Source organism: Spermophilus citellus, assembly GCF_964194105.1.
Source record: "Spermophilus citellus genome assembly, chromosome: 1".
NCBI classification, from domain to species: domain Eukaryota; kingdom Metazoa; phylum Chordata; class Mammalia; order Rodentia; family Sciuridae; genus Spermophilus; species Spermophilus citellus.
In genome coordinates, this window is record NC_138182.1 from 138,479,221 (window position 1) to 138,505,946 (window position 26,726).

The window sequence follows — 26,726 nt, forward strand, 5'->3', positions numbered from 1 at the left end:
GTGTCCCTTTGTCTGGTGGAGACTGCCGGGTTGCTGCTGGGCTGCCTTCTGCCTCTTGGTGGTAGAGCCGGCGGAGCAGGAGGGGGGACTCGATTTTTGACTGTCTCCTGGGCAGTTGAGTGGGCTGGCGTTCACTTCCTTGGCTCCATATTAAGCTTGCATTAGCTAACGAGGCTGCGTCTCCAGCTGTGTCTGGCAGGGGAGTTTTTGTACCAACGGGTGATCCATTTTCAAAGCCTCTTTGCCAAGACTTCTGGATCCCTTGGCCCTGACCACACTGACCATCAGCCTGGAGGTTCCTGAGGAACCAGGGTGACCTTGATCTGCCTAAAGGTTTCAGGCATCCAACATGTTCTCAGGTTCCACAGATGCATGGAGCCCAGGGGGAGTCCTGGCTTCCGGTGCTGGGTTGATGCCATGGCTCCCTTGCTCAGGACACAATGCACTGGGGCAGACTCAATGTAAAGGCCCTCTAGAGAGACAGACAGTTGTTCATCTAAATCTGCTTCCCCACCCTGAGTCCTTTGGGAGCACTCCAGCGCAGGCCACCCACAGTATCTCATACACAGATGTCAACATGGTGGCGTTTGCTGTCCATGCAGCCTCCACCCTCTCTCACTCCACCCATTTCTTGCCCACCACACTCCTCCCTCTGACAGCCTGGCTCATGCCATAGACTTCTCCCTCTGCCTGATGTGGGCATCATCCTTTATGGGCACACACAGTGCCTGCACTTGGCCTCTGTTGTTTTTTATTGGGGGTGCAATCTTAATTATCCACATAGTGGCCCCTCAGATCTGATCCCCCTGTAATTGGCATGTGTCGTTTTTCCCTATCCTGCACACCTTCTTTGTTCTGGGGACTGTCCCCTCGGCTGCTCTGCCTGGGGCCCTAGGACCAGGGGGCCAGCTGCAGCGCTCAGCCTTGTGGGCTCTGAAGTAGGCGTAAGGCAGAGCAATGTGGGGATGGAACCCAGGGGTGCATAACCCTGAGCCACATCCCCAGCCCCTTTTTATTTTGTATTTTGAGACAGGGTCTCACTAAGTTGCTGAGGGCCTCTAGGTTGGTAAGGCTGGCCTCAAACTTGCCTTAGCCTCCCAGGTGGCTGGGATCTCAGGTGTGTGTCACTATATCCAGCAGTGATAGTGCACTTTATGGGTGCTTCATCTGAGAGAACCATGTTTTTTTTTTTTTTTTTTTTTTCTGGGATGGAGGACAAAGGGGACCCTGTGCTGAAGCTGCCAGTGGCCATCTCTGCCCCCACACAGTGAAGGGGGACCTGCCTGGGATCTAGCTGACACAGAGGGAGGGTGGAGAGGGAGACGGACACCTGTTGGAGACCTGGGTCTAGTCATGATGAAGACAGTCCCCAGCCTTCTTCCTGGCTACTACCAGTTTAAGATGGCTTTGTCACTTTGATGTGAGAGTCCTTACCAGCCTCTCTGCAAACCCCTAGCCTCAGGTCAGTGTGGGCAGGGGGCTCATGTGACATCTTCGCCATCAGATCCCCAGTGTCTAGCACAGTGCTCTGCCCATACCAGCCACGTATCCTGTCCCTGCAGAGTTCACAGAGGAGCAGATGAGTGAACACTGATGCCACCCTTGGGGACAAGGAGCTGACCAGAGAGAAGGGTGAGTCTTTTTGTCATGGATGCTTTCGAATCCCGAGGAAATGCCCTGTGTCTTGGGCCTGAAGCAGGTTTTGCTCTTTCTTGGATACAAGGTCCCATTTCCATCTCTTTCCGGCTGGATCCTGACTGGATTTTGTCTTGGGTGAAGCGGGAAGCCAGAAAACATGTCACTGTCACAGTCATCACTGGGTCACCTCCTCTTGTGACAAACAACTCTCAACTCTCCCACTGGAGAGAGAGGGTCCTGAGACTGGCTGGGGAGGGGGCCTCTCTTTCCAGGGAGATGAATGACAGAGGCAGGGTGGTGTGGCCACCTGCCTTGGGGTGGGGAGCGGGCAGCTGGTCCCAGGGCCCAGGCCTTGCAGATCTGCCCAGGGTCTAGGTCACTCTGTGAATCCCCAGGCCCCTCCCTTCCTTCATGGCAAAGCAATGGCCATTGGAGACCCAGACAACCGAGGAGTGGCCACAGTGAGCACACACTGCAGCCCCACCCACGCTCAGGTCCTAATGCTCCCAGGCCAGCCATGGACCTTGGGTAAGTCATTCAGCCTGGGGGCCTCACTCCCCCCCTGGGTGTGGACAGTCATTTCCAAGGCTGTGGACAACGTAGGAGGAAACATTTTTTTCCCCTTTACTTAAAAAATTCAAGGACCGGGGACCTGGGGCTGTAGTTCAGTGCCTAGAGACAACTCACACAAGGCACTGAGCTTAAAGCTTGGGCCCCAGCAATCCAGATGATCGTGAGTCATTTCTACTTATAGCAGGAGGAACACCACCATCTTGAACTCATGCAGTGTTGCCCTTCCGTCCAACACCACTGGGTTTCCTCTCCCCTGGTCCAGTTTCCCAGCTGACTTGGTGGCAAACTCTGGAAATAACAGGGCCTGATGGGGCCAGGTGGGTGGGCCAAAGTCACCGGGTGCCATTTGGGGTCTGGCCATCCAAGGCATTGTCCTTTCATCCGCTGGCAGGCGGTCCAGCTGGTGGCAGAGAGAAGGGAGCTGTAGTATGGGCTGCTGCCAGGTTCCAACTGGCATAGAACCCATCAAGTTTGAGATGGGAACAAATGCAGGCCACAGAGGTGACATTTTTGCAGCCTCTCTTCTTGTGGCATGTTTTGCCTGGTGCCAGCCAGCATCCCCCTCCCAGCTCCTTCCCACCTCCCTCCCCCTCTGGAGTCCTGTTGTCCCACCCTGACCCTTTTACTTCCTGGGAGGAGGAGCCGTCTTCTCACAGAAGGACCATGCCACTAGACAAGTACAAATCTAATTGTAAAAGCTGCTCCCCATTCATTTCCATTGCTGCTGTGATTTATTTTATTAGCAAACTTCTTTTGTGTGATGACAGGCTTCATTGCAGTGTCTATAAAAGACAATTACTCGCTCTTATCTCCTAAACCAAGGAGGAAAGAGACGGGTGGTGATGTGCTTCAGGAGATCACAAAGGGACCCGAGAGGGGGCGTGAGGGGGCGTCCCACAGAGGGGAATGCGGCAAGCAGGGGCTGGGTGAACCTGTCAGGAAATGGCTGCCTGGAAACTGACCAGGAATGGCACAGCCCCTGCTAGCGCACGACAGGGAGAAGACCGGCAGCCAGCCAGGTCTGTAGCAGTTGGCATCTCATCTGAGGACCCCTGTGGAGTTCCAGCCCTAATCAGTTGCACTTGGAGAAAATAATATGATAATAATTGCCACCAATTATTTGGCATTAGCTGTGTGCTTTGGAGGCACCTAGGGTGGTGGTTATGAGCTCAGCTCTGGAGTTGACAGCACTGAGGTTTAATCCAATCCAAGCTCTTAAGCAAATTTTGTATGTGTGAAAGCCTCAGTTTCCTCATCCATAAAATGGGAAAAGGACCATGCCTGCTACCTCCTAAGGTGGTAGTGGGTAGTGGGCTGAATTGAGGCATGTGGAAGAAGTCAGAGGACCCCGTGTGCTGTCTACATGGAGTCACTTGGACACACGGCAGCTGGTGTGGGTGCTGAGGGCACACCACACAATTCCCCCAGAAAAGAAACTCATATTATTTTAAATGTATTCATTATGAACAAGAAGATGTTGTTTCCAAGAAGTCTCACTGGCATCAAATGACACCTCATCCATGCTAGTTTTGGATATTTATAATGGTTACTAGATACTGTTGGGAAAAAAGAAAACAGTAGAAAAGAACAGTTTTATTTTAGTTTTAAAACCAATTTTAATTAACTTCTAAATTATATATTATTTTTACAGAATATGGTTTTCAGATATAAATTCAGATATAAATTAATAATTAAATCTTTGACTATTTTGCCAGACACTGTGACACATGCCTGTAATGCCAGTAACTTGGAAAGCCGAGGCAGGAGGATTGCAAATTCAAGGTCAGCCTGACACTGTCTCAAAATATAAAATAAAAAGGGCTGGGGATGTAGCTCTGTGGTAAAGTGCTCTTGGGTTCAATTCCCAGTACTGAAAAAAAAAAGGAAGGAATATTTTAACATTCTCTCTGTTTATGGTTAACCAGCCTCAACGAATGGGGTGTTTGCCTTACATTAGGTTTTGGCTCCTGTTTGGAAACGCGGCATCTCACAGCAGCCCAGCAAGGAGGTGCCACCACACCCTTCTACATAGGAGTAAAATGAGGCCCTCTGAAATCAAGTACCTGCTCCAGGCTTCCTTAGCACAGAACCCGGAATGAAATCTGGTGGGTTTCCCAGAACCAGGAAGATCTGAGATCTCCAGGGAGCCTGTGCCCTCCCATTTAATGCCCACGGTGGCTCCTAACCCAACGTGGACCTGTAGCAGCACTTGCATTGCTTGCAGAACACAGCAGCACCCTTGACTTCTGCCCAGTTCCTGTTCCTCCTACCCTCTCTGCATCCCAGGGCCCCACGTGAGGATGCTGCTGAGAATCAGCTGCACGCTGCTCAATTCTCTGACCTGGGTGCACATCTGCTTTTCTTCCCATCAACATCTCCGCCCAGTGCAAACATCAGCTAACTCTTTCATCCAGTCATATGACCCCGGTCATCAATCAGCTTGCTTTAAAACTCCATTGGAAGAAATGGAACAGAAACCAGCTGCCCAGGGTGGACCCAATGATGTAGAACCTTGAAAGCTGGCAGAAAGTGCTGGAACCTGTTGGCCAACCTGCCCACCAACCTGCCCATTTCCACTGTCATTCCATATCCAAGCCTGAGCATCTGCTCTGTACAGACCCTACCTATTCTTTGCAGCTTGGGTGAGCATCAGAAGAACCTGAAGGGCTCATTAAAACACAGATGGCCAGGCCCCACCCTAGCATCTGCCTCAGCAGCCTGGGTACAGCCTGGTCACACACACCAATGCCTGCAGGTTCCCAGGTGCTGCTAATGCTGCTTGTCCAGGAACCACACTTGAGCATCACTGCATCCTGGAGTAGTGGCAGTCTTCCTCAGGTTGAGTGTTTCTGACAGTTCACGTGACACCTCTTAACTGTCCTGTGAATTTGGGATTACTAGTGTCCCTTTGTAGATGAGGACATAAAGCTCAGGCGAAGGTCTTCCTGAGAGTCTGTTCCAGAGCTGGGCCTGGAGCCAGAGCCTCCACCTTTGTCTTGCCAGCCTCAAAGCTCTTTCCACTCCTGTCTTCCTGCCACCAGTGCGATCACAAAAAAACTGCAATGATGCGGACACTGACAGCTACCATTCATTGATCATTTGTTATGTTCTAGGCTCTGAGCTAAGCCTACAGTGTATTTATAATACCATGCTCACAAGCGCACTACTATTCAGTCCGCATTTTACAAAAGAAGAGGTCACGTCATTTTCTCAAGCAACCGGCTATTCGTGGCTGCACTAGAACCCAGGCCCATGGACTTGATTCCTCCCTGTTCTGCCTCGTTACCTAACAAGAGTCATGACCACACATCCACCATTTGTCACGTGCTTCCTTTTTGTCCAGCTCCAGACCAATTAAACATATTATCTCATTTAGTTCTTGAAATGCACTTTGAAGAAATTATTATTACCATTTTTAGCCTTGAAGAGCCCTAGCATGTTGAGCCCCGTGTGTGGTTCGGGAGTTCTGCAGGGAAGAGGATCCGTGGGCCTTTGAGCCATTTCCCTTGGAGGAGCAGGGGGAGAGATGGACACTCATTGAATTTCAAAAGGCTTGCTGGGAGTCGGAGCAGAATGCCATCCCCGTTCCCAGAAGACAGATCCTGGAAAGACGGGTGTAAGTGGCCCTGGCCAGAAATGTGCACACCGCAGTGTTTTCAGCATGCTCACACCCCAGGGAGGAAAGGAGGGGGCACTAGGGTCCTGGCAGTGATGCCGCAGCTGGCTGGAGATGCAGAACGCTGGAAGAGGATGGTGACAAGGACAGGGAAGTGCATTGCCATATGGGTGCTAAGGAGGTGGCCCAGGTTGCTCTCTTCCACGTGGGCTGCCTTTGGAAGTCATCTCTCCCTCCTGCGCAGCAGCTTAAGGGCTCCTCAGAGCTGGTCCTGACCGCTGAGCCCTGCCTGTAACAGCTGCCTCTCTCTATCCCTCCCACCAGGTGGAAGGAGATGTGTCCTGGGCTTAGAGCCAGGACACCTGGAATTTAGCCCTGGCACTGCCACCTTCTGGCTGGGAAGCTCTGGTCCAGTCACCTAACCCCTCTGAGCACCAGGTTGCAATATCACACTTGACCAGCTTCCGGGGTGTGTATTGCCACTCTATTTCACTGGATCCTCTTGACACCACTGAGGCTTTTGCCCCCCACCCCATACTGGAAATTAAACCCAGGGGCTCTCTACCACTGACCTACAACCTTAGTCCCTTTTATTTTTTATTTTGAGACAGGGTCTTGCTAAGTTGCCCAGGCTGGCCTCAAACTTCTGCCTCAGCCTCTCAAGTTGCTGGGATTCCAGGCACGTACCTCTAAACCTCATGGCTAATGCTGTTGAGTTTTATGGGAGAAAATTCTGAGACAGTTTTAGTGACTATTTTCATTTTGGATCTGTTGGAGACAGTCTAGGAATGGGCTACCTTTTTGGTGACTTTATCAGTGTTAAGCCAAGCAAACCCTCACTTACCCTGAGGCTTCAGGCCTCTATAGTTTGCCCTTTAGAACAAGCTTCAGTGACCTTCCTGACTTATGTCCTCTCCTCGCCTTTAACTCTCAGGTGGCTTCCTTCCCTCTCATTCCTGCTCCACGACCTGGATCCATCTCCATCTCTCCAAGGACAGTGGGGCACCCTGTCCCCTATAGCAATCTTGCCTGGGTACACTTAGCAGGGCCTAGGCCTTCCCTGGAGTCTTCTCTGCCACACCCCTGATATGGCCTGACTTAGGGGAATCGCATCCCCGAGATTGCAAATGGCTCAAACCACGCGTTGGAATGTATGTGAGGAGGGTGGGTGAGGAGGGCTGAGAAACCAAACGTTTTCCTTCTTAGTTGCTTAACTTCCTGACTTTTTTCCTCATCATGGAAGTGATACGTATTTATTATGAACACACGCAGTGTTACAGAAGCACATCATCAGGTGGACAGGGACAGCTGTTCTCTCCAGCCTTCTTACCCCTGATGGTCACTAGGGACAAGACCTTTTTGGAAGTGATTTCACCCAAGTCTCAGTTTGCTCACCTATAAACTGGAGAGGATAGAGAATGAAAGTATTGCCAGGGGAGCTTCTGAGGATGGGAGCCATGCCAGTGGGAAGGGGAGGGGGAGCGCAGAGTCTAGCAGGGAGGAAAGGAAGGTCTTGGGGTTGGGTAAAAACAGGGTATTCTGAGCCATGCTGGGTGCATGCAGATGTGGGGACCAATATCGGCATAGTCCCTAAGAGGATGTGGGAGACTACCGAGGCTGACGTTCTATTTCTTTCATTTTTAAAAATTTGGATCGGATTCCAACATGGCGGCGGGCGCAGAGAGATCAAGTCTCTGACCTCTTCAGCTGTGCGGGCATAGGGAGTCATAAACAATATAAATTCTGTTTGCTCAGGATCACTAGGCAATGCTGAACTGACGTGCATCTGGGGCAAACAGTCTGGGCCTCTCAGAACACACACTGAGCCCGGATCGGCTGAATTCAAGCTCCCATTCGCCTGCTTCCTGCAGACAAACAGCTGTGACTCAGCACTAATCCATCCGGCTGAAACAACTGGTCGGCCCTTCTGTTCCTACGGAGGTAAATGCCTACCGAGCCTTCATAGGTAGTGGCCACAGGTTTGAAACGGGGCTTGGGAGAGACAGTAAGGACCCACCCGTTGCATTGGTCACTCGGCAAAGGGAAATGAACTGTCACCATTTGCAAGAGATACCACCATGGCAGAGAACTGACGTCACCAGACTGTGGCGGAGGAGATAACTTCATTGAAACCTGCGGCTACAGGTGTGTAATTCCCTAGCCTTTCCTCTCCACACATCGGGGAAACCTTAAGGGCCCCTCCCAGCTCCCCGTAAGGGCCCCTCCCAGCTCTCCCGTGAGCACGATAGCCAGACCAAGGGACCCGTGGCGCGGAACTCCCGGCTACCGCTCCCACGAGTGCTGACAGCTGAGGTCTCTTGCACCAGCTACTGGAGGTGTGGCTACCAGAGGGCAAGTAAAATTCGCTGAGGATTCTCAGCCCCAAGCTCTACAAACTTAGGGTCTGAGGGAATGGCAAACAGGGAGAATGTGCCCAGTCGTTCATGAAAACAGGGCTCCCGGGAGCAGCAGACCTGGCGTGTAGCCAGTATTGTGGTGAGCGGCACCCGTGAGAGGGGCCTGGCTAGAGGAAAAGTGGGAAGTGACTAGACACAAGAGGAGGCCCTAGGCACTCAGGATTGGAGACTCGCCCAGTCTGGGAGGAGGAGCTGCTGCACAGCGATTGGTTCCCCGCGTATTGACAGGAGAAACTTGGCCTGGTAGGCACAGCGCCACCTACCGGAAGAGAAGTTAATCAAACTCTAAGACTGCATTTATTAGTTTTTTTTTTTCTCTCTTTTTTTTTTTTTGATTTGGGTTTTTTCTTTCATTTTCATTTTTCTTTCTTGTTGTTTTTTAAATTTTTTTTACAATTTTTTTTTAATTTTTTTCTTCTAATTTTAATTTTAATTTTTTTATTATTATTTTTTAAAAATTTTTTCTTTTTTTATTTCCTATTTTTTCTTCTTTTGTCTTTTCATTTCTTTTCAATTTTCTTATTCCCTCTTCCTTGAATTCTACCTGCTTACTCTCATTCTCTTTAGTGACTTCTTCCCTTCCCTTCTAATACCTTTCCTCCCAAGCATCAAATAAATTTGTAGGAGTAAACAGTAACTCAGCAGTCAAACAGAACAAGAAGTAACATGAGAAACTTGAAAAAGCAAGGAAGAAAAGGAGTACAAACAATGCAGGACAGCCTAAATATTCAGGAGGACCTAGAGTCATCAGAAAAATGGTCATATAAAGAACTCAAGGAACACTTTAGACAGATGGAATGGAACCTTAAAGAGGATAGAAGACAGCAAATTCAAGCAGCAAAAGAACACATTGAGAATGAATTACATAAACAGATAAAAGAAGAAGTTAAGCATCTTTATCAGGAGATAGAGATTATAAAAAATAATCAAACAATAATTCTAGAAATGAAGGAAACGATAAACCAAATTAAAAACTCAATTGAGAGTATCACTAACAGAGTGGAGCAAGTAGAAGCCAGAACGTCAGATAATGAAGACAAAATATATCATCTTGAAAAGGGTCTAGCCAACTCAGAAAGGCTGGTAAAAAATCACGAGAAAAACATCCAAGAGTTATGGGATAACATAAAAAAACCAAACTTACGAGTCATCGGGATAGAAGAAGGTACAGAGATTCAAACCAAGGGAATGAGTAACCTGCTGAATGAAATAATTACAGAAAACTTTCCAGAAATAAAAAAGGAAACAGATATGCAAATTGAAGATGCATACAGGACACCGAGCACACAAAATCACAGTAGACCAACGCCAAGACACATTGTTATGAAGATATCCAATATACAGAACAAAGAGAAGATATTAAAAGCTACAAGAGAAAGGAGACAGATTACATTCAGGGGTAAACCAATAAGGTTAACAACGGATTTTTCATACAGACGCTGAAAGCAAGAAGGTCATGGAACAATGTATTTCAAATACTGAAAGACAATGGATGCCAACCAAGAATTCTGTATCCAGCAAAATTAAGCTTCAGGTATGACAACGAAATAAAAATCTTTCATGATAAACAAAAGTTAAAAGAATTTGCAGCCAGAAAACCAGCATTGCAAAGCATTTTGAGCAAAACACTACACGAGGAAGAAATGAAAAACAATAACCAAAACCATCAGTGGGAAGTGCATTGGTAAAGACAGAGGCCGTGGGGAAAGATAATCATGGAGAAACAAACTAAATTTTTTAAAAAAAGGATAAATAATCAAACATGGCTGGAAGTACAAACCATATATCAATAGTAACTCTGAATGTTAATGGCTTAAACTCTCCAATAAAGCAACATAGGCTGGTATCATGGATTAAAAAAACAAATCCAACAATATGCTGCCTCCAGGAGACACATCTGATTGGAAAAGACATACACAGGCTGAAGGTGAAAGGATGGGAAAAAATATACCACGCACACGGTCCTCGTAAGCAAGCAGCGGTGGCCATCCTCATATCGAATAAAATCGACTTCAAGACTAAGTTAATCAAAAGGGATAAGGAAGGACATTATATACTGTTAAAAGGAACCATTCACCAACAAGACATAACAATTATCAATATTTATGCACCAAATAATGGTGCTGCGACATTCATAAAACAAATTCTCTTCAAGTTCAAGAATCAAATAGACCACAACACAATAATTATGGGTGACTTCAACACACCTCTCTCACCATTGGACAGATCCTCCAAACAAAAGTTGAATAAAGAAACTATAGAACTCAATACCACAATCAATAACCTAGACTTAACTGACATATATAGAATATATCAACCATCATCAAATGGATATACTTTTTTCTCAGCAGCACATGGATCCTTCTCAAAAATAGACCATATATTATGCCATAGGGCAACCCTCAGTAAATATAAAGGGGTGGAGATAATACCATGCATTTTATCTGATCATAATGGAATGAAACTGGAAATCAATGATAAAAGAAGGAAGGAAAAATCCTACATCACATGGAAAATGAACAATATGTTACTGAATGATCAATGGGTTACAGAAGACATAAAGGAGGAAATAAAAAAATTCTTAGAGATAAATGAAAATACAGACACAACATATCGGAATCTATGGGACACAATGAAAGCAGTTTTAAGAGGGAAATTCATCGCCTGGTGGTCATTCCTCAAAAAAAGAAAAAACCATCAAATAAATGAGCTCACACTTCATCTCAAAGCCCTAGAAAAGGAAGAGCAAACCAACAGCAAATGTAGCAGAAGGCAAGAAATAGAAGAAGAGAGAGAACTCAAATTACTAACATACGGGATGAAAAAGGCAATATCACAACAGATGCTACAGAAATACTGAAGACAATTAGAAATTATTTTGAAAACCTATATTCCAATAAAATAGAAGATAGTGAAGACATCGATAAATTTCTTAAGTCATATGATTTGCCCAGACTGAGTCAGGAGGATACACACAATTTGAACAGACCAATATCAATGGATGAAATTGAAGAAGCCATCAAAAGACTACCAACCAAGAAAAGCCCAGGACCGCATGGGTATACAGCGGAGTTTTACAAAACCTTTAAAAAAGAATTAATACCAATACTTTTCAAGTTATTTCAGGAAATAGAAAAAGAGGGAGCTCTTCCAAATTCATTCTATGAGGCCAACATCACCCTGATTCCGAAACCAGACAAAGACACCTCAAAGAAAGAAAACTACAGACCAATATCTCTAATGAACCTAGATGCAAAAATCCTCAATAAAATTCTGGCGAATCGAATACAAAAACACATCAAAAAAATTGTGCACCATGATCAAGTAGGATTCATCCCTGGGATGCAAGGATGGTTCAATATACGGAAATCAATAAATGTTATTCACCACATCAATAGACTTAAAGATAAGAACCATATGATCATCTCGATAGACACAGAGAAAGCATTCGACAAAGTACAGCATCCCTTTATGTTCAAAACATTAGAAAAACTAGGGATAACAGGAACTTACCTTGACATTGTAAAAGCTATCTATGCTAAGCCTCAGGCTAGCATCATTCTGAATGGACAAAAGTTGAAGGCATTCCCTCTAAAATCTGGAACAAGACAGGGATGCCCTCTCTCACCACTTCTATTTAATTTAGTCCTTGAAATACTAGCCAGAGCAATTAGACAGACAAAAGAAATTAAAGGCATAAAAATAGGAAAAGAAGAACTTAAATTATCACTATTTGCGGATGACATGATTCTATACCTAGAAGACCCAAAAGGGTCTACAAAGAAACTACTAGAACTAATAAATGAATTCAGCAAAGTGGCAGGATATAAAATCAACACGCATAAATCAAAGGCATTTCTGTATATCAGCGACAAAACTTCTGAAACGGAAATGAGGAAAAACACTCCATTCACAATATCCTAAAAAAAATAAAATAAAATACTTGGGAATCAACCTAACAAAAGAGGTGAAAGATTTATACAATGAAAACTACAGAACCCTAAAGAGAGAAGTAGAAGAAGATCTTAGAAGATGGAAAAATATACCCTGTTCATGGATAGGCAGAACTAACATTATCAAAATGGCGATATTACCAAAAGTTCTCTATAGGTTTAATGCAATACCAATCAAAATCCCAACGGCATTTCTTGTAGAAACAGATAAAGCAATCATGAAATTCATATGGAAAAATAAAAGACCCAGAATAGCAAAAGCAATTCTAAGCAGGAAGTGTGAATCAGGCGGTATAGCGATACCAGATTTCAAACTATATTACAGAGCAATAGTGACAAAAACAGCATGGTACTGGTACCAAAACAGGCGGGTGGACCAATGGTATAGAATAGAGGACACAGAGACTAATCCACAAAGTTACAACTACCTTATATTTGATAAAGGGGCTAAAAGCATGCAATGGAGGAAGGATAGCATCTTCAACAAATGGTGTTGGGAAAACTGGAAATCCATATGCAACAAAATGAAACTGAATCCCTTTCTCTCGCCATGCACAAAAGTTAACTCAAAATGGATCAAGGAGCTTGATATCAAATCAGAGACTCTGCGTCTGATAGAAGAAAAAGTTGGCTCCGATCTACATATTGTGGGGTCGGGCTCCAAATTCCTTAATAGGACACCTATAGCACAAGATTTAATAGCAAGAATCAACAAATGGGACTTACTTAAACTAAAAAGTTTTTTCTCAGCAAGAGAAACAATAAGAGAGGTAAATAGGGAGCCTACATCCTGGGAACAAATTTTTACTCCTCACACTTCAGATAGAGCCCTAATATCCAGAGTATACAAAGAACTCAAAAAATTAGACAATAAGATAACAAATAACCCAATCAACAAATGGGCTAAGGACCTGAACAGACACTTCTCAGAGGAGGATATACAATCAATCAACAAGTACATGAAAAAATGCTCTCCATCTCTAGCAGTCAGAGAAATGCAAATCAAAACCACCCTAAGATACCATCTCACTCCAGTAAGATTGGCAGCCACTATGAAGTCAAACAACAACAAGTGCTGGCGAGGATGTGGAGAAAAGGGTACACTTGTACATTGCTGGTGGGACTGCAAATGGGTGCGGCCAATTTGGAAAGCAGTTTGGAGATTCCTGGGAAAGCTGGGAATGGAACCACCATTTGACCCTGCTATTGCCCTTCTCGGACTATTCCCTGAAGACCTTAAAAGAGCATACTACAGGGATACTGCCACATCGATGTTCATGGCAGCACAATTCACAATAGCTAGACTGTGGAACCAACCCAGATGCCCCTCAATAGATGAATGGATAAAAAAATGTGGCATCTATACACAATGGAATATTACACAGCACCAAAAAATGACAAAATCATGGAATTTGCAGGGAAATGGATGGCACTAGAGCAGATTATGCTTAGTGAAGCTAGCCAATCCCTAAAAAACAAATACCAAATGTCTTCTTTGATATAACGAGAGCAACTATGAACAGAGCAGGGAGGAAGAGTAGGAAGAAAATAGTAACATTAAACAGAGACATGAGATGGGAGGGAAAGGGAGAGAAAAGGGAAATTGCATGGAAATGAAGGGAGACCCTCATTGCTATACAAAATTACATATAAGAGGTTGTGAGGGGAATGGGAAAATAAACAAGGAGAGAAATGAATTACAGTAGATGGGGTAGAGAGAGAAGATGGGAGGGGAGGAGGGGGGATAGTAGGGGATAGGAAAGGTAGCAGAATACAACAGTTACTAATAGGGCATTATGTAAAATTGTGGATGTGTAACCGACGTGATTCTGCAATCTGCATTTGGGGTAAAATTGGGGGTTCATAACCCACTTCAATCTAATGTATGAAATATGATATGTCAAGAGCTTTGTAATGTTGTGAACAACCAATAAAAAAAAAATTGTTCAACATGACAGTAGAGGGTGTATTTTGACATACATACACAGAATAAATATAACTTTCCAATCAGGATCCTATTATCATGGTTGTATATGATGTGGAGTTACATTGATTGTGTATTTGTATAGAAGAAAAGATGTCCGATTCATTCTACTGTCTTTCCTACTCCCATCCCTCCTCCCTTCCTTTCATTCCCCTTTGTCTAGTCCAGTAAACTTCTAATCTTCCCCTCCCTTGTTGTGGGTTAGCATCAGCATACTGCAGTGACACAGCCTCTTCAATGTTTACAGCAGCTCAATTCACAATAACTACACTACGGAACCAACCTAGGTGCCCTACAAGGAAATGAATGGATTAAAAAAGATGTGGTCGGTTGGTCAGTCTGTCTGTCTGTCTATCTATCTATCTATCTATCTATCTACACACACACACAATGGAAAATTACTCAGCCATAAAGAAGAATGAAATTATGGCATTTGCTGGTCAATGGAGGGAACTGAAGAGTATCATGCTAAGTGAAATAAGCCAGTCCCCAAAAAATCAAAGGACAAATATTCTCTCTGATGTTCTATTTCTTGATCTGAGTACTGGTTGTGTGGATATATTCATTTAAAAAATTAATGGGCTGTACACTTGATATTTTGAGCAATTTTCTGTATACATACTATGCTTCAGTAAAATTTTACACACACACAAAAATGGCGCAGTGCTTGGCAAAAATGGCGCAGTGTGTGTGTGTGTGTGTGTGCTTATATGCACACACTATTTTTTCAGTTATCTTTTAAAACTTAATTTTGGAGGCATCTAACTTCTTTTATGTAATAGTCCATTGTTTATATGTGCCCTAACATATTTATCTGCTAAGGAAGTGTACATACGTTTTTTTAAGGATTATTTTATTTTTTATTTTTTTTAAATTTTTTTTAAAGAGAGAGAGTGAGAGATAGATAGATAGAGAGAGAGAGAGAGAGAGAGAGAGAGAGAGAGAGAGAGAGAGAGAATTTTAATATTTATTTTTTAGTTCTCGGTGGACACAACATCTTTGTTGGTATGTGGTTCTGAGCATCGAACCCGGGCCGCACGCATGCCAGGCGAGCGCGCTACCGCTTGAGCCACATCCCCAGCCCATTATTTTAATTTGATATATGCAAGAGGTCTTTTTTGATCTAACCAAGTTGTAAGTAACATTCTAGCGAATAGCTCCTACCTAGTTCTTTGCTCACCTATGCGTTGTCTTTCTTGGAATTTCTGGGCATGGAATTTTAGGTCAAAGAATGTGCTTATTCTGAAATGCAATGGATTTTCCAAAATGTAACAAATTTTGCTACTCGCAAAAGATGCAATGTCAATGTGCACTGCCCCAGGGCACACATTTTTCTTAGTCTAGTTAGGTGCTGTGGCTCTGCTTGGATTCTTTCTCCTGAGTCTTGTAGGTGAAGACATTCTAGTCCTGGCCTCCTGGGGACAAGGTGCAATCAGTCCCCTTTCTGCTCATCTTGCCACTGCCCTCTCAAACCCAAACTACCCTTGTACCTGTGTAAGCCAAAGGGTTTTCCCCACAGCAGCCTACTCTACCCTGTCTCCTGGGGGAGGAAGGACCCCCTCAGGATGTGAGGGCCAGGGAGGTGGAGTGATTGGTTGGGGCTCTCCAGGTGGATGGAGAAGAGACAAACAGCCAGGGCCCTGTCTTCCTGCTGAACACCCTGCCCGCAACATGGCACAACCCAAGATGGTGCTGTCTATCTAGGGAGCGCAGTGATGTCACTAACAATCATAGATAGTACTCCACTCTGATAGCTTGTTTTATGATTTTTCCCCACCTTATAATATGCAAAAATGAGAGGCGTTCAGTGGAAAGTGCACTTTGAATTTGAATATTTTTCTTAGTATAGCGATATGTGCTAGGATCCTCTCCCATGGGGCTGGACAGAAGCTGGGAGCCGCAGCTCCCACATAGCCACATGGTCACTGGGGAAACAGTCCAGTGTGCTGTGTTGCTCAGCTAGGGTAATAGGTAGGTTAGGTGTATTAAATGTATTTCTAACTTACATTTTCAATTTACAATGTTTTTTTTTTTTCAGGATAAAACCCCACTGTAAGTCGGGGAGCATCTGTATCTTAAACAACTACTTGAGCCAGATTGGAGATATGGAGGTGGATGAGACCCACCTCCTGCCTCCAGGTAGCCCAGAGTCCAGCAGAGAAGAGAGGAAGATCTTGAGGTTGGGTAAACCCAGGGCATTCTGAGCCATGATGTGTGCATGCAGACGTGAGGACCAACGTTGGGATGGTTTCTAGGCAGCAAGGAGGCTCCTCATAGGAGCTGAAACTAAGGAAAGGTGCTTCAGGAAGAGTGAACAGTGGGGGACAGTCCTGTGTGAGGTGGACATCTGGGCATAGCACCTGGGCTTTCCACTAGTGGGAGGCCAGGCTACAGAGTTCCAGATTCACCGAACCGTTAAAACTGGGAAGAGTCTAACCTCTAACCTCCAAGTGGGGGAACTCAGACAGTGTGACCCCCCCTTTAGGAAACCAAAGCTCAGCTGGGTTGGAGGTGGAGGGAGAAGGAAAGAGAAAGAGCTAGTGGCTCTTCTAGAAACTTCAGAACCTTTGGGGTGTATTTTCTAGAGTTTTCCCATCAGGAGAGACAGGCTGGTGTGGAATCAGAGCCAAAATATTAAATCTATCTGCCCTGATGACAAATATTGATTTATCTTAATTTCTGGAAATACACTCATGTCTTTCAGCCCAGGCTCTTTACTCTGTCACCAAGAACAGGGAGCTTAGCAGAGATTAATCGGAGGGAATTTGGCCCTTGGTAGGTGCCTGGCTCTGGCTGAAAATGAAGACTGTGTTTCAGCGAGGAGCTGCCACGGATGGATGGGCTCTCATGCTCGCCTGGCCTCGGGTGGCCTTTACAGAGGCTGAGACATGACACACTGGCAGATGCAGTGTTCTCAGAGCCAGGAAAGTCAGAGCCAAGGGAGAACAGTCCCTTCCAGACCGCAGGAGCCTCCTCATTACAGCGTCTCCCTCCCCACCCTCCAGAGTGCCCGACATAATTGGATCAAATGGGAACACGAGCCAGTCTCCATCTCGCTCCTGGACCAGAGATTTCCAATATGGCTTCATCACCAAGCCTTTTGTAAATAAACTATGTGAAGAAAAATGCCATTTGTTCTACTATGATTGCCTGATGAGTAACATTAGATGGGTCTTTGAAATACACAGAATGAAAGCTTTTGGGGGTTAGATTCCTCTGTGCACATCTTTCTCTTGTGACTCTTCTCCATAGAGGAAGTTTCTGAAAGGGGACTTCTACCACAGAGCTTGGAGCTGGTTCTGGCCAGTGGCCCAAATGCTCTGAGCATTCAACCAACAAGTATTTATTAAGCACCTTTTCCACATCAGGCGATACTTTAAATACTTGGAATACAGCGCAAATAAAACACAAGCTGATCCCACCCTACTGCAGTTTAATCCTGAGAAGAATTCACAACTCGGATGTGCCCATTTCTGGGTACTGACACAGAAGAATGCCTGATGAATCAGCATTTAATGGACAACTGGGTAACTGTGCAGTTCAAACTATTTTGGGTATGTCTTCACTGTACCTGTGGAATGGGATCCTTTTTGGGGGGGGGCGGGTACTGGGGATTGAACCCAGGGGCACTTTGCCACTGAACAACATCCCCAGCCTTTTTTGCATTTTGAGACAGTGTCTTACTAAGTTGTTTACAGCCTCACTAAATTGCTGAGGTTGGGCTTGAACTCGTGATCCTCCTGGCTCAGCCTCTTGAGACACTGGAATTACAGGCATGGGCCACCATTCCCGGCAGAATGTGATATTTATGCCCGGCAGAATATGATATTTGGAAAGTTAGATTTCATGGGTCAGGAATATTAAATCAATGACCTATGTGCCATCACTCACCAAACCTACACCAAAGCAGACATCACTAATCAATCCATACTCTTTCTGATAAGCCTGGATGCAGCCTCAGAATACATATTAACGCACAAGTGCAGCAAACCCTACCGATGCTCCAGTTGGCTGGTCTGAGACAAAACCTATTTGCTATTTCTGACTTAAATTGTCACTAATTCAATTCACTAAGAGACTGCAGAATATTCAAGCAAACTAGGAATAATCCTAAGAAGAAGAAAAAACTGAGAAGAAAGGGCAAGCAGCCATTTTCTTAGGCTCCTTTCTCTCTCAATTGCTTTCCTCTGATGTTTTGACAAATACAGCAGGTTAGGACTTTGGAGTCAGGCGGGCTTGGGTTCAGGCCCCAGTTGAGGTACTTCTGACCGTGTGGTCTCAGCCCCCCATGTCTCCCTGTGAAGTGGGTGCAATACGGATCCCACCCTTCCTGGCTGTTGGGAGGATGAAATGGGCCAGGATGTGCAAAGGGCCTGTCCTATCAGCTCTGCTCAGGGGGACACTCTGCTGTCACACACCACAGCAGATGCACATTGCTTGGGGCTGCGACCTTTCTGACTGGTTGATGCTTGTGCCATCAGGGTTCTTAAATAACATATGTTGACGGTTACCCTGAGATATTAACATTTGTTTTATTTCTTTTGGAGGAGGCTGCTGTCCTCAAGAGGGACAGCTTCAGAGCTCTGGAGGTTAAAACAGACACATACTACCTTTCAAACCCAAATAATGTTTCAGCAGCACTCTAGGTGGCTGTTTTTCTGCTGATCAAGGAGGATTGCAAGTTCAAGGCCAGTCTTGGCAATTTAGCAAGACTAAGCAACTTAGTGAGACCCTGTCTCAAAATAAAAAATAAAAAGGGCTGGGGAAGTGGCTCAGTGGTAAAGTACCCCTGGGGTCAATCCTCTGTACAAAAATAAATTATGTTCCCCAGTTCTGACCTGCTTAACCAGTGTTGTATAAGTCATCTTATATTGTAGGTTGATAATGATAGTAACCTTTAGGGTATTTATTAAAAGCACCTAATTAGCATGGTCTAAATTAATCCTCTCAACAACCCATGAGGCTTAAAGCATCACTAAACCCATTTTATGGAAACAGAAACTGAGGCCCAGTGAGGCGATTTCCTTGTGCAGGATCACACAGCTGGTAGGAAGTGGCAGAGCGAGGATCTGATCTTGGCCACCTGATGCTAGCCCTTTGCTTGTTGCCCAGCTCAGGGGGCATCAGGGTTGTGTGTTCACGGGTGTCAGCTAGTGATGGCACTGACCATCCTTGTGGGCTGGGGATCTGCCTTAGCCAGGTTCTGAACATGCTGGAGGCTGGTGGACCACAAGGGCACAGGACAAGCTGACCTGTCTCACAGGGCTTGGCCTTCTTCACCTGATGATGCAAAGGAATCCCACAAATAAAGAGGAGAGTGTGCACTCACGTTTGAGTAGTTAACTAGCTACTAGTTAACTAGTGACTCCTTTACCTCCAAGAGTTTCTACAGCCCATGGGCTGATCAAAGAGGTAAATGTTTATTCATGGCACCTTTGACAGTGTGTGTCTACAATTATTAATCACTGGCCACGTTCCCATGTTATATGCTGAGCACTCTCCAGACATTCTCTCAGTTCATCTTCACTGTAGCTCTGTGAGGTAGGTTTTTATTATTGTTCCTCTACTTCAGATGAGGAAAGCTTGAAATCAGGAAGCTACTGAGTGTTGGAATGGGGATTTGAACTCAGGTCTTTCTGAATCCTCAATTAGAGCTTTTACCCTCTGGCCTCTATGTCAAACTCCTACAGTGACAGGTACAAAAGGAGAACTCAGAGGGGTGACCCAGAGGCCAACTTGGAACCTGTGAGGCTACCTAGCTACTCTCAGCACAGCGTTCCTCTAGGCCTGTGCATCCTGTGGCCTTCCTGGCTCCTCCCCTACCACGGGCTGCGGGCATCTCAATCCCAGACATGCCATCTTGACTGGAAGGGGGGCTTGTCTTATTTCAGAATCTTAAGACGAGATGGAAGGCAAATACCATCAAGACCAGCCTTTGGCAGCCTGAGGATGCACCCACGGCACCCCCACCCTGTCCCCCACATGCCCACAAGGAGTGGCCCGCTGGACCCTGGCATCTTCGCCTGAGGAGCAAAGGGGCCACAGAACCCTGAGAACCCTGAGTCCGAGATGCCAGGAGGCAGCCTGCCAGGCCCAGGGCCAAGGAGCAGAGTCAAGGGGAAGGGGCTTCTGAGCACTGGCTCACCTTGAAGGAGATCTCATACTGCTCCCCTCCCCAGATCTCCAAGCCGGGGTCGTACCCGCCCAGCTCCCAGAACCACTTCCGATCCACAGCAAACAGCCCACCGGCCATCACGGGAGACCTGTCAAAGGAAAAGAACGAGGCATGAGGATGCAGATGTCCTGGCCTCTCCCCGAGGGATGGTGTTCTGGGTCACTCCTGGGACACGGCTGTGTCGACCTGGGGCTTTAAGGCCCTTTGGGGTGGGGCGCCAGGCTTTCCTCCTTCTTGCCTACCATGTCCCTTCATAAATGCTGCATTTTAACCAAGTGGATCAAAAGTCCCCTACACAATGAACACCTGAGAACACCTGTGAAGTGAAATCACATTAGTACTTCTTTCCCATGGGCCCCGAGCCGCGTGATATGTACGAATATCAGGTTTCTCTATACATCTAGTCTCCCCCTCGTTAAACGGTCTGCATCTCTGAGCTTGTCTGTGCTGAGCATCTCTTAGAGGGATGAGAAGCATGCAGCTGGAGGGCTCTCGCCAGGCCTTCTGGAACCATTCTGGGGTGGCGTCTAGGACCCTGCTTTTCCCATGGCTGCTGTTCAGCAAGCCCTGCACAGACACTGATGGTGGGTGCGGAAGTCATGGTCTCTGTTCTTTCAGTTAAACTGGAGGCAAGATAAGCTCCATCCTTTTGATCCCTCATTGGTTTACTTGCTAGTCCTGGAGGGGTAAAGAGAGAAGTCACTGTCCTCTGGGGGAAGCCAATGCATGGGGCGGCCACCTCAGGACAGACGGATCCAGAACATGGTTGTGACAAGGGTCCCTGGGAGGGGCAGGCCAGAGCACCACAGGAACATGAAGGCAGGGTTCTGCTTCCCTCCCATTCCTGGGTCTGAGCAGGGTACAGGGCAGGGCAAGGAAGGGCACTCAGAGGTGGCCTTCAAGTGGTTCTGAACAAGGGACAATGGGCAAAGGGAAGTCACTGAAGAAATGACATCAGCAGGACACAGAAAGGACAAATCAAGGGGCACCCAGGGGAATAGGGAGTAGCCTGCACCATGCTGAGTGCAGAGGACACCATGCTGCTGCCGGCCAGCACCCCTGGCCCTGTCCTTGCTTGGGGCCAGCACCTGGTAGGACAGTGTTTGCCATGTGACCATCTATTGGAGTGTGGCTGTGTCTCTGTCTGATTCCACTGGAAAACTCTAGACCTTCAAACCAGAACATTCTGGCAGCAGCCTCCACTGTTTAACGCTAACTCTAGTGCTGCCCAGGTCAGCAGCCACTGGCCGCAGGTGGCTGAGCCTTGGAATGTGGTCTGAATGGAGATGTGCTGTGAGTCAACACACGTGGGATTTCCAAGACAGGTTTGAAGACAGAATTTGTCAGTAATTTTAGCATCACTACAGGTCAGAATGATATTTTGGATATACTGGTTTAAATTAAATATATTGTTAAAATTAATTTTACTTGTTTTTCTTCTTTCTTTTTGTGGTGTTGGGGATGGACCAGGCCTCTCACATGCCTGGTCTCTCTCTGTTTAATGTGGCTACTAGGAAACGGAAGATTACATACTTGTATGGGAACCTCTTGCAGCCTGACTCTTGCAGCCTGATCCCCTCCCTACACCATGGAGAGAGCTTACTTCCTGTCTCATACCTCCAGTACATTGATAAAAGTATCCAATGCTGCACAAATAGAAGGTGTCACTTGTGTCCACTCCCATCTGTCTTCTGAAGATGGTGGGGTTTTGGGTTGCTTGGCTGGAGAGTAAACGCACAGGTTGGACGGGAGAGACTGTTTCTGACTTAGTGCTTCACCGGAAATCAGACCCAAGACTCTGTCCTTGGAAACTGGCCTGGACTGGAGCCAGGGACACAGGCCAAGGCCAAATGTGGAAGGAAGGAGATTGGCCTCCAGGCATTTTGGAGGCTCAAGGCTTTGCCTCAGGAGGGAGGCTTCTCCTCCAGGCCTGCTCGTTTTCTGCTGTGTTCAGCAGAGATAATAACAACAGCCTGAGTGTCAGCGCTTGCCACTCACTGTACTGCCATCATTTCCAGCTCTCACAGAGACTGTCCTAGCCTCCTCCTCAGCTGAAGGAATTTGAAATTCAGAAAAGCTGTGCGGCCTGCCCAAGGGCATGCAGTTAGTAGATGGATGGGCTGCCACCAAACCTGGGTCTCTCTCACAGTGACAGCACTGCTGTGCCTGTCCACCATCCACTTACTGGCATCACAGGGAGGTGTGTGTGCAGAAGATGACCAGGTTCCTTGAGTGGCCACTCTCTGGGGTTCTGTCCACGTGCAATGCAGAAGAGAGGCTTTGGAGTGAACCCAAGGATGTGAAGGATAGAGTCCCTCAGAAAGCATCTGGGCCAGTGGCTCTCTGTCCTGGTCATCTCAGTGACTCAGGAGCTTTAAGAAACAGTGATGCCTGTACCCACCCCCAGACTCAGGTGTAACTGGCCTGGGGTGGCCAGGGCATTTCAGTAAGTTCCCTAGGTGATGCCAACATGCAGTCAGGGTTGAGTGGCACTGCTCTAATGTCCAGATGAGGAGACTGAGGCCCTAGAGGACACTGGGTCAGGCCTCTGCTGCTTGCCAGTTGCAAATATGAACTCACAGTAAGGGGGATGAACAGGCCTGTCCGTCTGCTTGGGCCAAAGGCTCCTATAATAATGGGGGTTCTGACTTCCTTTGAGTACCCTGCACATTCCATTTTCAGGGGCTGCTCATTTTGACCTCAGCCTCTGATACTATGTCAACTTGGGCAAGTCTCATTTCCCTCTGAATCACAGGGTCTCAATGGTCAATGGGGACAAGGCTACCTATATCGAGGATGCTATTGTAAGGACCGTGCACGATAATGTTAGCTGGAATTGCTTTGCCACCTCAGGCCAAGTGTTAGCTACTTCTGCTGTTGGTCTCCTTCCCCAGGAGTGCTGGCCAGCCGCGGATTGACTCCGAGGCATGTGCAGGCTGGTGCTGACTGCGTGAGGAATCTTGGCTGAATAATCACAGCTCTGGTGAGGGAGGGATCTCTGGTGGTGAGCATATCTAAGGTGAAGGAGGTCAGACCCACCGAGGAAGCACACGGACTCAGCTCCTGGCTTTCAGTGCTCCATCACCTGGTCACTTATCATTTCCATGAAGAAGCCCAGCTGTCCTGACCTTTGAGCCTTTCCTGGGGCTCATAGACCAAGAGGCTGCCACTAGGAACTCTGACATGCACTGTGCCAGAGAAGATGGCTGAGCCAATAGCCCCTATTATCAGATGGGGAGATCAGGGCAGAGAAGTTGGGGTTCACTAGGGGCCAGAGTGTGGCAAGGCAAGTGTGTCCCCGCCCCACGACAATAATACCTACACCTCGGTGTAGGCAGCCTCATGTCCAGAGCCTGTGCATATGTCACCTTCTGTGATAAAAGAGACTTTAAAGATGTGATTCAGGTTAAGGATCTTGAGATGGGAGATGATCCTGGTGGCCCTCTGTAACCACCTGGGATCAATGTCACTCCAAGGGCACATCAAGGATAGGAGGAGGGTCAGAGTCGGTGAAGGAGACAGGAGGATGAAGCAGGGAGATGTGAAGATGCTATGCTTCTGGCTCTGAGGATGGACGAGGGCCATGAGCCAAGGACTGTGCCCAGCCTCCAGAGGCTGGGAAGGCAGGAAAGTGATTCTCCCAGAGCATCTGGAAGGAACGTGGCCCTGCTGAAACCCTGATTTGGGCCCAGTGAGACTTCTGACCACCAGAACTTCAAGTGCTGTTGTAAGCCCCAAGGTTTGCGGTCATTTGTCACAGCAGCAATGGGAAAGAGACCCAGCAAGGGAGCTGGCCTCTGAATTCATGTCCAGAGAGCTTCTCTGACCGTCTGGAAGGACAATTAGGGAGCTGGATGGCAGCAGCAGGAATGGCCCACCTTCTGCTGAAGAGCAGAGCTGGGGTGTCGGGGAGGAGCAAGCGGCTCAGTTCTCACCCGAGTGCACCCCAGGCGAGCCCTCCCTCTCCTGGGCCTCGGCCCCCTCATCTGCCAGGGGTGGAGCACCTCATCCAAGGTCCCCTCCAGTTTTCACATTCTAGGAGGCCCTGAGTCCAGTCCACACCCCAAACCCCTGGTGGGACAGGCTGCTGTTACCCTGACGTTTCCAAGGGGGTCTCACAGAAAGAAGGGGAAACTGGCTCCAGAGGCCCAGGGACCCGCACTTTCCCCCAGCTTCTGCCACTTAACAGCTGTGTGACCTGAGCAAGTTATTTAGCCTTGTGGTGTCCCTGTTTGGAAACTGGTTGTAGCTGAAGACTGCTTAGCACTGTGCCTGGCACTGGGGAGGATGATGACGATGATGGCAGCTGGCCACAGGCCTGAGAGGGAGAGAGCATGAGCGACTCCATACATCTCTGGGCAGTCCTGGCAAAGTCCACAGAGGTGGCCAAGGTGGAGGTGACTGGCTTGGTAGTCCTGAGCTAGGGCTCTGTGACATGCCAGGAGCGGGAGATACTTCTGCTTAGGATATCTGTCACTTGGTACTGAGTGGGACCAGGAATCTGGGCCCTCTGTGCTGGGTTCTGGGGGAGGTGACGATCCTGAGCCGTGTGTGGGCTGGGAAGCAGTCATGGGGTTGACCAGTAGGATAAACACGGGTCACTCATACTTACTCAAATGGGTCACTGGGGTCAGCTTTCTGCAGTTCTGGAGGGATCGGGATCCGCTTGTAGTACATCTCCCAATCAAAGGCACCCCGCATGGCATCTCCTGCCTGCGTCTCATAACGAAAGTCATCGTGGTCGATCACATCAATCATTGGGCACACGATGGTCTTGCGGTTCCGAGCGATGCGGTCTAAAGCAGCCAAGAGATGCCCATTAGTTGAGGCAGGAGCAAAGTGCCTTTCCTATTCTGCAGCTTACTCTCCTGTTTAACATGTTCTCTGGATGATATCTCTGACCATTTGAATTTGAGAACCCACAGAGAGGAAGGGAGAGTGTGGGCTTTAATTGAAGCAAGAGGGACTACGGATCTCATTCCAGACTTGCCACCCACAATAGTGTCCTGAGATTGAGTCACAAATAACATCTCCAAGGCCCAATGTTCTCTGTGAAGTGGGGTAAGAGGCTCTGCAGCTATGGAAAGAGGCTGATTTCCTTCTGGGAGGACCTCTGTTCTGGCCTTGCCAGGTTTCCATTCTAAGTCCTGATCTTAACTCATGGCCCAAAGCAGCCAGGCCTGGCTTGCCCCTCATGGTAGACTGTCCGCCCCTGACAGCTCACCGGTGCTCCTGGCTTCAGTCACCAAGCAAATGGCCCTCCTCAAGTGAGTTCAGCTCAAGTTCTCAAACAGAACTATAGAAGAGTGAATGGACTGTCCTGCAAGTTGTGGTTTCACCAAGGCATGCTACAAGCTTGGTGATTTAAGATTGCAAATGAGGGCCTTGACCCAGGTAGCTTTAAGGTCCCTTTTGGGCCTGGAAGAATCTGATCCTATTCCATGTACTCTCTGCCTAACCTAATATCAGAGTTCCAGCTTTGGCTTGCTCTGCCCATCAACACACCTCCTGTCAGACAGTCCTGACTGAAGCCAAGGGGTGTCCGTCAATTGTCAGGGCAGATGATCTGCCAGGAGGGCCAAGTGGGCTGTGCTGGGGCACCTGGGTGCTTTGAGCCGGGAGTCAAATTCAAGACTTGCCATGCAGAGCCCTGCAGGGCCAGAGCAGGCCAACAGCTGCCAGGGCCCATGTTTCACCAAGCTACAGTCCATTTTCCTTCCAGGAGAGAAAGCAGCATTTTTGTCTTTTCCAAAATTGAAGACATAATCAATTCATAGGTGGGGCATGAAATCGATTGTGTGTGTGTGTGTGTGTGTGTGTGTGTTTATAATTAATAGAAATGAAGACTGAATGTCAGACTGCATTCCAGGTGCTAAGAAATATCCTGCTAGATGGAATTATTTCAGGGAAAGTGCTGGGTGCATGCCTGTAATCCCAGCAACTTGGGAGGCTCATGCAGGAAGATCACAAGTTTAAAGCCAGCCTCAGCAACTTAATGAGGCCCTAAGCAATTTAGCAAGACCCTGTCTCAAATAAAAAATAAAAAGGGCTGGGGATGTGGCTCAGTGGTTAAGCACCTCTGGGTTCAATCCCTAGTATTAAAAAAAAAAAATCAGGAAATGTGTTTCAGCAGTACTGTGTGACCATGTGCAATTCTGTATTGGATTCAGGTGTCCAATGTGCTTCTAACTGTGACACATGGTTATAAAAATGTTTGAGAAATAGTATTTTTGGCAACTGTACCTTCAAGGATGGCCTGGGAACCACCAGTGCCAGATGTACCCAGGGTGTGATTTAAAAAGTCCCTATGCCTCCTCGCATCCCACTTAGAATTGGCGGTTGGCTTGGATCTGCTCTCTGGGGATTTTCT

The 26,726-nt window shown here is 47.1% G+C and overlaps 1 protein-coding gene across 5 annotated transcripts in view; it reads right to left on the reverse strand.

The window, feature by feature from the left end:
• GALNT10 (polypeptide N-acetylgalactosaminyltransferase 10) overlaps window positions 1-26,726 on the reverse strand; it is a 243,882-nt gene that overhangs the window by 25,792 nt on the left and 191,364 nt on the right. For all 5 annotated transcript variants that reach the window (XM_081303996.1, XM_081303994.1, XM_081303995.1 and 2 more), the window contains 2 exons: window positions 24,969-25,152; window positions 20,327-20,444 (listed from right to left, as the gene is read on the reverse strand). In XM_081303996.1, the coding sequence (XP_081160122.1) occupies window positions 20,327-20,444; window positions 24,969-25,152 (302 nt within the window). The remainder of the gene's footprint in view (window positions 1-20,326; window positions 20,445-24,968; window positions 25,153-26,726) is intronic.